At 49.2% G+C, this 12320-nt stretch overlaps 1 protein-coding gene across 1 annotated transcript; it reads right to left on the bottom strand.

The window, feature by feature from the left end:
- Positions 1-493: 493 nt before the first annotated feature.
- Positions 494-6846, bottom strand: LOC128351705 (synaptotagmin-like protein 2). The gene is made up of 4 exons (XM_053311461.1): positions 6768-6846; positions 5960-6059; positions 5157-5362; positions 494-941 (listed from the first exon to the last, which is right to left on the bottom strand). Exons 1-4 carry the CDS (start codon positions 6838-6840, stop codon positions 796-798), a joined length of 525 nt encoding a protein of 174 aa, XP_053167436.1. The 5' UTR covers positions 6841-6846; the 3' UTR covers positions 494-795.
- Positions 6847-12320: the final 5474 nt, after the last annotated feature.

Below are 12320 nucleotides of genomic sequence, written 5' to 3'. Positions count from 1 at the left end.
CTGAAGTGCTTCCTGGAGACTCGCTAATGAAATATTTTTCATTATATCAAACCATTAAAATCTTCAGCATTCTGAGCCCGATTCAAACATTATGCTGTACATGTGTTTGTGTGAATGACTGTACTGTACCTGTGTTCCTTTCAAAAGTGAACCTGGATACAGGCCCTTCAAATGCCTGGTATAGAGAGGTACTTCTGTACCTGTGTTCAGCATAACATGTGAATGAGTGTACCTGTGTACAGATCTGTACCTGTATACATTGTGCACCTGTACAAGTGTTGAACATAACATGTGGATGGGAGATGAATGCCAGCTCCTGGAGAACTCTCAGTCGATCCTGGAGAGCTGGTAACCCAGGCATATCCTAGTACAGATTTTTCATGTTTCATTTGCATCATGGTTTGCTTCAACTTTGTTGTGATACTGTGTGTACTGGTGGCTGTACTAGCCAAAGTTTTGTCATAACTTCCTCTATGGGGAGGCACAAACGAAACAGCATCATGGACACTGTAATAAAATAAACTATAAACATATTTACACCATTTCTTCCCTGCTCTCTGGGTACAAACCCAAAGTCGAATAAAATCTAAGGTCTAGATGATGGAGAGGTGACGAGCAGCAGGTCTTTCAGCTAGCTGGGATGTAAAATCCGCTCAGTCCTCTCTTGGGATGAGTAATAATACCTTGTCCTTTCGAAGTGCATTGCACAGGCAATCCTGAGGTCAGCCAGCTTTGCATTGGCCCTCTTCTCTGTGTAAACGGTTCTCCGTTCCTCTGTGGGCTGCTGCCAGCTGTTCATTTCAGCTTCCTTTTTCCAGCCAGAGAGCGCAAAGGCAGGGACGCTTCAATCCATTCATTCGCCGTGGTCATCATTTCCTGCCAAAATGCGACCTCCTCTTGTGTGGAGTCCATCCAGTCAACGGCAATCCCATAGCTGGAGCCTTTGAAAGAAACAAGAAACAAGTGAGCCTCGGGGAGGAGGAGAGCTGGTCTTGGGGTAGAGAACGTGAATGGTCCCCTTTGCTAAGCAGGGTCTGCCCAGGTTTGTATTTGGATGGCTGTCTACATGTGAGTACTGTCAGATATTCCCTTTGGGGGATGGGGCGGTAGTTCAGTGGAAGTAGGGCTGGAGAGACATCTGCTTGAAACCTTGGAGAGCTGCTGCCAGTCAGTGTAGACCAGGGATTCTCAACGTTGGGTCCCCAGAAGTTATTGGACTTAAACTTCCATAATCCTCAGCCCCAGCGGCCTTTGGTTGGGATAATGGGAGTTGAAGTCCCATAACATCTGGGGACCCAACGTTGAGAATCCCTGGTGTAGACAATACTCAGACAGACAGACCAAGGGTCCTATGTCCGCTAGGCTGACACCATGCATTTGATCATGAGGACTCGAGGGAATGTGCTAAAATGAATGACAGGGAATGCCCACTGTAATACCCTGGTTCCTTCCAAATGGCCATAGGAATGCATGGCATTTCCAAATGGCCATTCGGTGCATTTCATGGCCATTAGGAAGAAACCAGTGCATTTCAGTGGGCATTCAATGCCATTCATTTTAGAATGCCCACCGTAGGACTTGCATACAGAAGGTCCTCGGTTCAATCCCTGGCAGCATCTCCAGGTAGGGCTAGAAAGATTCCAGCCTGAAACTTTGGAGAGACGCTGCCAGTCAGTGTAGAGTAGGGATTCTCAGCATTGGGTCTTCAGATGATATTGGACTTCAGCTCCCATAATCCCCAGCCAAAGGCCGCTGGGGCTGGGGATTATGGGAGTTGAAGTCCAATAATATATGGGGACCCAACATTGAGAATCCCTAGTGTAGACAGTACTAAGCTAGATGGACCCAGGGTTTGACTCAGTATGAGGCAGCTTCCTATATTCCTACGAACTGCTGTATCAGCGGCTATGAAAAGGGGCAACCTATGATCGTGCTCCTTTTTTGAGAGGTCATAATCTCTGCTGCAAGCAGTCACGTTCATGGTAGGACTGTGTGTATCATAGGAACATAGGAAGCTGCCTCAGGCTGGGTCAGACCATTGGTCCATCTAGTTCAGTCTTGTCTACACAGACTGGCAGCGGCTTCTCCAGGACTGCAGGCCAGAGTTTCTCTCCGCCCTGTCTTGGAGTTGCCAGGGAGAGAACTTGGAACCTTATGCATGCAAGTAAAAAGATGCTCTTCCACTGAGTTATGGAACCTGCTGCATGCAAGTGTGCAGGTGCTCTTCCCAGAGCGGCCCCATCCCCTGAGGGGAATATCTTACAGTGCTCACACATGTAGACTCCCATTCAGTGCAAACTAGGGTGGACTCTGTTTAGCAAAGGCGGCAATTCATACTCGTTACCACAAGACCAGCTCTCCTCCCTTAATGGTGTTCCTTGTCAAACACAGAAGAAAAGCACCATTGACTGTCTAAAATGGAAATACCCTATGGAAGATGACTCTGAATTTAAGACGATCCCCTTAAAAAGTAGAGGTTACATTCAAGTTATACCTACATTGACTCAAAAATAACAGGACTCTGAATATAAGATGACCTCCTGATTTCTAAGATCAAAATACTTGGAATAAACCTAGTCTTGTATTCAGGTAAATACAGTATAGTCACAGCGGTTAGATCTAGCTGTTTTTCTTGAGCGACCTGAGGTTTGCCAGCCCTGCCCTCCAGGATCCACTACTGAAAGTAATCCTGGAGGTTCTTCTGGCCTGGTGTGGTGAAAGATATTGCATTACAAAAATGGGAGCAGGGGGAACCTTGCAGGAAGAGCTCCAGTCAGGGTTGGCAACCCTGTTACTCAAGGCCACTCATTTAACCCACAGGCTCTTCCAGGCTCAACGACACTGGTCTCGGAAGCAGGGATGGCCGACTTGAGACTCTCCCGATGTTGGTGGACTACAACTCCCATTGTCCCCAGCTGCAACACATATATATCACAGCAGTTCTCAGAGCAGTTTACATAGCAAAAGGGATGAGGAAATGGCTCTCTGCTCCAAAAGAGCTCATGGTCTAAAACAAGCTGAGAGAGAGGGGTGGGTGACGCGGAGAGATCCTAGCAAGAGCCACTGGGAAGGCTGCTATACTTTGTGTGCTGAACAGGGCCAGCTACTCTCCCCCTGCTGAATGGAAGAGAGCCGCCATTTTGGAAAAGTGTCGTTTGGCTCAGTCAGCAGGAGCCCCTTGAAGGAGGGCGGCCTTTGCCTGAGGGGGCTGCTCATTCATTATTCGCTGAGCAGCTGCTGTCCTCTCTGTTTTTCCACAGAAAAGTTCCCAAAGGAATTTCTATAGCAACAGCAAGGAGAAAAGATGGTTCCCTGCCCCAAAGAGGCTCCCAATCTAAGGGAGGGAGACACAAGGGAGACCCCCAGCAACTGGGAGGGATGCTATTCTAGGCTGAATAGGGCCAGCTGCTCTCCCCGGCCGCCATTTTGAAAAGGTGCTTCTTGGCCCAGCAGAGGCCCCTTAACGAGGCCGACCTTTGCCTGAGGGGGCCGCTCATTCATTATTCACTGAGCAGCTGTCCCCTCTGCTTTTCCACCGGAAAAGTCCCCAAAGCAGTTTCCAAGGCAACAGGAGTGAGAAGATGGTTCTCTGCCCCAAGGGGCTCACCGTCTAAAAAGAAAGACAAAGGAGAGCCCAAGCAACAGCCACCTAGGCTGGGCTGGACAGGGACAGCACCTCTAAATGGAAGAGAGCCGCCATTTTGAGAAGGTGCCCCCTAGCCTGGTCAGCAGGTACTTAACGAGGCCGACCTTTGCCTGAGGGGGGCTGCTCATTTATTATTTATGGAGCAGCTGTCCCCTCTGCCGTTCCACAGAAAAGGTTCCCAAAGGGGCTTCCACAGCAAAAGGCATGAGTAGATGGTTCTCTGCCTCCAAGGGGCTTGCAGGCGAAAAAGAAACACCAACGAGACGCCAGCAACAGCCACTGGGAAGGACACTGGGCTGGGCTGAATAGGGACAGTTGCTCCCCCTCTTGTGGGATACGAGAGAGCCGCCATTTTGAGAAGGTGCCCTTCGGCCCAGTCAGCAGGGGCCCCTTCAGCAAGGCCGGTCTTTGCCCCACTTCTTATTTATCCCCCTCACTTGTCTACCCTGCTTCTCGAGCAGAAAAATTCCCCAAACAGCTTTCATAGCAAAAGCAAGGAGAAGATGGTTCCCTGCCCCACAGAGACACAAGAGAGACGCCAGCCAACAGCCACTGTAGGGACAGTGTACTGGTCTGAAGAGGGACAGTTGCTCTCCCCCTGCTAAATGCAAGAGAACTAGACCACTTTCTAAGAGGTGCCTCTTTCCTCAGTTAGCATGACTGCTGCATTTCACCATCATCTTAAGCGACAAATTGAAACAAACTCTTGCACAAATATATCAATAGGATCATATAGTCAAGAATGACAGGGAATGCCCACTAAGATGCACTGGTTAGAAACATAGGAAGCTGCCATATACTGAATCAGACCATTGGTCTACCTAGTTCAGTATTGTCTTCACAGACTGGCAGTGGCTTCTCCGAGGTTGCAGGCGGGAATCTCTCTCAGCCCTGTCTTGGAGATGCTAGTGAGGGAACTTGGAACCTTCTGCTCTTCCCAGAGCAGCTCCATCCCCTGAGGGGAATCTCTGACAGTGCTCACACTTCTAGTCTCCCATTCATATGCAACCAGGGCAAACCCTGCTTAGCTAAGGGGACAAGTCATGCTTGCAGCCACAAGACCAGCTCTCCTCTCCTCTCCATTGGCCATTCAGAAATTCCATGCAGTCCCCTTGCCATTTGGAAAGAACCAGTGCATTTTAGTGGGCATTCGCTGTCATTCATTTTAGGATGTCCTGACCCGAGTCCAGTGTACAACTTGCATGCTGATGGCTTCAGGTTCAACCCCTGAAATCATCCGGGCTATGTTAGTCATGACTACATCCTACTAAAATTAATGGGAAATTAATGGGAAATGAACGGTACTCATTGATTTCAATGGTGCAGAGGCCTGGCTTGCTGTGAATTCTAATTTCCGCCCAGCCACGCTTCTGAAGAGAAGCCCTTTCCATTTTGATTTGCGGTCCAAAACATGCCCTTTGGATGTCTGCTCTCCCTGTTTATATTTTCTGGGCAAGGAGAACATGTTTCATGTCGAAACTGGAATGAGGCGAAAGGGCCTCGTTATTACCTGTCCCAAGTCCCAGCCGGATCCCTCCCAGAAAGTGATTGGTCAGTTTCTCATGATCCCAGACGGTCAGCTCGACACAGGCATCCTTCAGATCTTCTGTATGAAAGCCGTCGTACACGATGGTGTGGTTAAACACCGGGTTGGAGTCCCTCTGGACAATGCGGGTCTTCTGGTAGCTCTTTTTACTGGTGTCTGGAAGAACGTAGCTTGCAAGGGAGAAAGAGCATTTGACATCAGGCAGAATGGCGACAGAGAAATGTCATCTTCCACTTATTTTTTCCAGTCATTCAGCTAAGCAAACAGAATTCAAGCCCTCCGGAGCCTAGCTATTACTATTTATTATTACTTTAATATCCACGATGGAACTTGGATCCCAAGCCAAGAGAGCGGAGTTCATAGTGGCAACATTTAACACACTTAAGAGGCCTGCTGGGATAAAAAAAATATCAAGAGATGATTGGAAAACGAGCAGGGAAGGCACCACCAAGTGCACCTCAAGTGGCAGGGAGTTCTACAGAGTGGGGGATCCGAAAAAGCTCTGTCCTGCATCGCCACCAACTGAGCATCAGACAGAGGTGAGAAACAAAAAGAGGGCTTCCCTCATGGATCTTATATGGTGGGTGGAGTCATGTTCAGATATGTTGGCTCTAAACTGCTTAGGGTTTAAAGTGGTAGGGACACCTCTGAGCATTTCTTTGTCAGCGAAGGTATGTGTGATGAATGAGCACCATGGAAGCATATGGTTGTGCTTGCTTGGGTCCGTGTGGGTATGAAATCCACCCCCCGCCCCATGACACACCTACCATTTCACAAAGGAGTCCACTCCGGAGGGACGTAACTGGGGCAGATCTTTGGTGTCCTTGACCCAGATATGGACCTCCCCAGACGGAGGGGTCTTTCGACCTGCCATGAAGGATCAAGAGACATAGTTGGTTGGTTGCCAAGAAGTATGTTAGCTTCCTTCATCCAAAAGTCTTAATAAAACAGATCCCAATGGACAGTAAAATGTGCTATAGTGGATAAACTGGGGCAGGTAGATTCCTGTTCACATCCCTGCTCATTAGCGGGGCTCACTGGTGACCCAGTTGCTCTCACTCAATCTCGCCTACCTTGCAAGGTTGTTGTGAGCATAAAATAGGAGGGAGACTGTGTGTACTGCCCTGTGCAAGGAAAACATGACATTGATAACAAGTGAAACCATTCTTTACTTTATAATATGGGGTGGGGCCATAGATCAGTGGCAGAGCATCTGCTCCGTATGGAGAAGGCTGCAGGTTAAATATTTGGCAGCATCTCCAAGAAGGGCTGGGAAAGACTCCTGCCTTGGAGAAGCCGCTGCCAGTCAGTGTAGACAATGCTGAGCTACATGGACCCAGGGCCTGACTAGAAGGCAGCTTCTTGTGTTCCTATGAGCACTCCTTGATCTTTGGGGGATAGGGCAGGTTGGAGGTTCAAACCTTGGTAGTATCTTTGGGTAGGGCTGGGAAAGACTCCTGCCTGAAACCCGGGAGAGAGCCGCTGCCAGTCCGTGCAGACAACACTGAGTTAGATGGGCCACTGGCCCGACTCGGGATAAGGCAGCTTCCTATGTTTGTATGACTTCCATCTCACCCAAGAAGCTGTTCCTCCCCAAAGGGTCATTGTGCCACACCGAAAGACTCAGCTTCCGAATCAGCAGAACCATTTTCTCTATTTTATACTGCCGAGAAGGAGAAAGAGAGTTTAGGAACATAGGAAGCTGCCAGATACTGAGTCAGACCCTTGGTCTATCTAGCTCAGGATTGTCTTCACAGACTGGCAGCAGCTTCTCCAAGGTTGCAGGCAGGAGTCTCTCTCAGCCCTCTCTTGGAGATGCTGCCCGGGAGGGAACTTGGAACCTTCTGCATGCAAGCAGGCACTTGCTTTTCCCAGAGCAGCCCCATCCCCTGAGGGGAATCTCTTCCAGTGCTTACACGTTTTCCCTCATCTGCAACCAGTGCTGACCCTGCTTAGCTAAGGGGACAAGTTGTGCTTGCTACCACAAGACCAGCTCTCCTCTCCTTGAAACATGCATGCGTTTTGCTTTTAGGAACATAGGAAGCTGCCTTCTATCAAGTCAGACCCTTGGCTCATCTAGCTCACTCTTGTCTACCCAGACTGGCAGCAGCTTCTCCTACATTACAGGCAGGAGTCTCTCTCCTAGCCCTACCTGGAAATGCTGCCAGGGATTGAACCTGGGACCTTCTGCATGCAAAGCAGATGCTCTGCCACTGAGCTGTGGCCCCATATCTTATTGCACTTACATGTAGCTACGCATCTAAATGCAAACTAAGGCAAACCTTGATTAGCAAAGGGGACAAGTCATGGCTGCTCCCACAGGGCCAGCTCGCCTTCCCTTTTCTTCCTGTTCTCCCAGTTACATCATACCACAGGGCCCAGTTAATGGTCTGGCAGCTCCTTGGTCAGCATTACTGTGGAAGATGGTGGAAGGCGATGCAAGTTGGTGGAAGACAGGCACGTAACAATGATAGGGCAAGGGGAGACAGTTGTCTGGGGGCCCCACTGCCTGGAGGGGCACCCCAGGGGCACCTCATGTGACTCCCCATTGCCCCCTGCCCAGCCCCATAGCCTCTCAGCCCCTTGCCCTCTTGGCCCCCTCTCCTGCTGGTCCTCCTGCTCGGCCATCCAAGCAGCAGGCAAGCTGCTTTTCTCCCGGGCGCCTCTCAGCGGATCGGCGGGTGGGCGGGGCTTCCACGGAGGCCTCCGTGTAGGCCGCAGTGAAGCCTGAACTCGAGTAGGGCCCAAGCCAGCCAGGAAGGGGGAGGCAGCCAGAGTGTTCTCTGCAGCAGAAGACCCCTTGCTGCCCTGCTTAACCCAGACCAGCATTTTCCAGGTAGAGTGTGAACTCCTTTTTGTGGTTACCTTTCCCGCCCCCCCCCCCCATATATAGGGATCTGCTTGCCATAGAGCTTGGATATGGGGGGGGGGAGGGACCGAGAAGTCTCTGAATATTCATTTTGAAACAGCTTGGAAAATTTGCTGACTTTAAAAAACTATCTAAAAAGTCCTATAAGTGGCTTGTTTCATGGCAGAAAATTGCAAAAACTTCTGGAACAGTATTTTATTAATTTTATTTATTCATTCATTCATTTATAAATGCACTTATGTTCAAGTTGTTTTGCAACCCAGAAGGTCTGAGTGAGAACTGTGAAGCATGTGTGGTGCTTTTATTTTATTTTATTTTTCTTGTGTGTGAACTGCTCCCCAATAACTTGCAGGGACTTCAGAGTAAATCTGGCCAACATGGGAATGCAGCACCTCCATTCCAGAGGAGATGTGTCTTAAAGGGCTTTAAAAGCCTCCTGTGAAAAACCTCCTGCAATCAAACTTGACTGAATTTGTTCAGAATTCTGAGAACACAGACATAGGCTCACCCTGCATGGTTGAAAGTCTCCTTTGCTAATCTGCAGCGAGGGGCCCATTTTAATAATTCATCTTTCTAGTGTGTTCTAGGCATTAAAAGTAATACAAATGTATAGTACTCAATGTATATCACTATATATTGTGATGTGTGTGTGTGTATTCAGTGAAATGTATTTGCAGGCAGCACACTTATTTTGGAATATCAGACTTAAATCCTTGGGGGCCTGGGTTGTGCGGAGGCCCTGGACTTTGGGGGGGGGGCATTTTAAAATCGTGTCTCTGGGCCCAGTCCAACCTTGCTACGCCCCTGGTGGAAGAAAAAAGAGAGAGAGAGAGGAAGCAGCCACCTTCTTCTCCTGACTCTAACAGAAAGTGTCTGATCCCAGCCCCAAACAGCTGTGATATATTCAGAATTATTATATTTAGCAGGCGAAGAGCAACTGCCCCTATTCAGCCCAGCATAGCATTCCTGTTATCAGGGGCTGTTGCGGGTGTCTCCCCTTTATTTATTTTTTTAAAGACTGTGGGCCCTTTTGGGACAGGGAACTATTTTCTTGTTCCTTTTTTAAACATTTGGTCACTTATTTTGTTGTTGGAAAGAGGCACAGTATAGTGGTGATGATGATAATATCATGGCTTACATAAGAAGCTGCCTTCTGCCGAGTCAGACCATCTATCCATCTAAAATTGGGGCAGAACAGGTCTTGTGGTAGGAAAGGAAAGGAAAGGAAAGGAAAGGAAAGGAAAGGAAAGGAAAGGAAAGGAAAGGAAAGGTTGTGCTGCCGAGTCGATTTTGACTCCTGGCACCCACAGAGCCCTGTGGTTTTCTTGGTAGACTACAGGAGGGTTTACCATTGCCATCTCCCACGCAGTATGAGACGATGCCTTCCAGCACCTTCCTATATCGCTGCTGCCCGACAGAGGAGTTTCCCACATTCTGGGAAACACACCAGTGAGGATTCGAACCGGCAACCTCCTGCTCTCTAGGCAGGTTGCTTCCCCACTGTGCCATTAGGTGGCTCTGGTCTTGTGGTAGTAAGCACGAGTTTCCCCCTTTGCTAAACACGGTCTGCCCTGGTTTGCATTTGGATGGGAAACATGTGAGCACTGGAAGAGATTCCCCTCAGGGGATGGGGCTGCTCTGGGAAGAGCATCTCGTTTCCAAGTTCCCTCCCTGGCAGCATCTCCAAGAGAGGGCTGAGAGAGACGCCTGCCTGCAACCTTGGAGAAGCTGCTGCCAGTCTGTGCAGACAGTACTGAGCTAGATGCACCAATGGTCAGACTCAGCAGAAGGCAGCTTCCTATGTTCCTTCCTATCTCCACAGCTCAGTATTATCTACTCTGACTGGCAGCAGCTCTCCAGAGTTTCAGGTAAGAGTCTTTCCAGCCCTACCTGAAGCTGCTGCCAAGTTCTGAAACTGGGACACGCAAAGCAGATGCTCTGCCGCCGAGCCACAGCCCTTTCCCTGCTCCGTCCCTCCCCACGCTTTTATCCATCCTTACCCGCAACACCTCGTTGTAAATGGGGCTCACGGTCCTCTTCCTGACGGATGTCTTCCTCTTGCCCATCTGCGCTTTGTCTGGAAGCAGGTAGGTCTTGACATACCTGGAAAGAGATTCCTGCGGAGTTAACAGTAAAAAACAGCAGACGCTTAACATACAAACCGGCCCCTTGAAGCGGACGGCATGTCTAATGGAGAATCCCGCTGGGTGGTTAGCTTGGCATCAGTGTGGAGTTATAAATCATTCCAACGCATGCGGAAAGAGACTGCCTAGACATGGCCAGGTGGTGATGTAGAGAGTGCTGTGGAAGAGCTGCTGTTAGGTCTCCACCTGTAAAAGATGGGGAAGGAGGTTGTGACAGAGCTGGATATTCATGCGGGTGACCAGAGGTGCACCTAGATAATTTCTGAGCCTGGACCTAAAGGCCTTTGGGTCAGGCAAGTTAAGCATCATTTTTTAACACGTAGGATCTTGAGGGCACAAACTGCACCACTCAGGACAGACTCAAGAGCATCTGGGGGCCCCCAGGACTTCTGCAGGCCCTGGACTTCTGGCCCCGGAGAAAATTAGAATATTACATGGAACCAAGAAGACAAGGACTGAAGAATAGAACAATATCGGACCTCCGAAAAGTATACAGTGTACTGTGCTTGATTGGCCAGCAAACTCGCCTGACCTGACCCCATAGAGAATCTATGGGGCACTGCCAAGAGAAGGATGAGAGACATGAGACCAAATAATGCAGAATTGCTGAAGGCTGCTAATGAAGCATCCTGGTCTTCCATAATACCTCATCAGTGCCACAGGCTGATAGCATCCATGCCACGCCGCATTGAGGCAGGAATTGCTGCAAAAGGGGCCCAAACCAAGTACTGAATACATATGCATGCTTATACTTTTCAGAGGTCCGATAATGTTCTATTCTACAATCCTTGTCTTCTTGGTTCCATGTAATATTCTAATTGTCTGGGATTGTGGAATTGGGGTTTTCATGAGCTGTACGCCATGATCATCACCATTATAACAAATTAAGGCTTGACTTATCTCGCTTTGCATGTAATGCGTCTGTCTCATATATCAGTTTCACCTTTTAATTTGCATTACTGGAATTAATGGACTTTGGCACGATATTCTAATTTTCCGAGTTTCACCTGTACCTATTGGGGTCAGCAGGTAGATCAGTGGGGCTGGGGTTGGGGGCCCCCCGTCTTCCTTTCACCTTCCAGAGCACAAGAGGAGCCCTCCTCACGCCTCTCTTCCTCTTCTTCAATCCAGGGTTTGCAGCGGACGCCAGGTCAGCAGCTGCCACCCCTCCCAGGACCAGCGCCGCCACCCCCACGGAAGCCCCTGCCTCCAGTGGCAGCTACCATCCGGCCGCTTCCACCCATTCCTGGGCCAGCCGCATTCCCCCCGCTGAAGCCCCTGCCTCCAGCTCCAGCCCTGCCCGGCAGGGAGTTTTTTCTGAGGTGTGAATTCTCATTCTATCATAGCAAATGAGTTTTTTTTCAATTAAACAACTCTCATGACCCCACTTTCACTTTTTCACACTTTCCTTTACTATGAATAATATGAGGAAGTAATCAATTTAGCACACTTCACCTTATGAAGACAAACCTCATACAAATATATTAACCAAAATTCACCCCCTGCCCAATCACTCTTAAATTGGGGATGGGTGGTAGCCTCCACCCATTAGACACTATCTACCAGCCCAGCCCACTCCTTTGGGGCAGATCCACTTTCTGCCCCCAATCTGCCCCAAAGACACCCGAACTTCAAAAATTCTCAAAAAATCAGCCCTCTGCCCAATCCCCCTGAAATTGGGGTGGTAGCCTCCACCCATTAGGCACTACCACCCCACCCCACTCTTTTGGAGCAGATCCACTTTCTGCCCCCAAACTGCCCCCAAATCACTAAAACTTCAAAAATTCTCAAAAAATCACCCCTTTGCTCAAACCCCCTGAAATTGGGGTGGTAGCCTCCACACATTAGGCACTACCACCCCACCCCACTATTCTGCCCAGGCCCCACTTTCTGCCCCAATATGACCCAATCTGCCCCAAAGACATGAAAATTTCAGAAATTTACCAAAAATCAGCCCTTTGCCCAATCCCCCTGAAATTGGGGTGGTAGCCTGCACCCATTAGGCACTACCACCCCACCCCACTCCTTTTGCCCAGATCCCATGGTATGCCCCCGAACTGCCCCAAAGTCACTAAAACTTTAAAAATTCACCAAAAATCAACCATGAACCAAATC

This window comes from Hemicordylus capensis, chromosome 3, assembly GCF_027244095.1.
Source record: "Hemicordylus capensis ecotype Gifberg chromosome 3, rHemCap1.1.pri, whole genome shotgun sequence".
Lineage (NCBI taxonomy): Eukaryota > Metazoa > Chordata > Lepidosauria > Squamata > Cordylidae > Hemicordylus > Hemicordylus capensis.
Note: the sequence above shows the minus strand (reverse complement) of the source record. Positions and strands in the feature narration are given on the sequence as shown.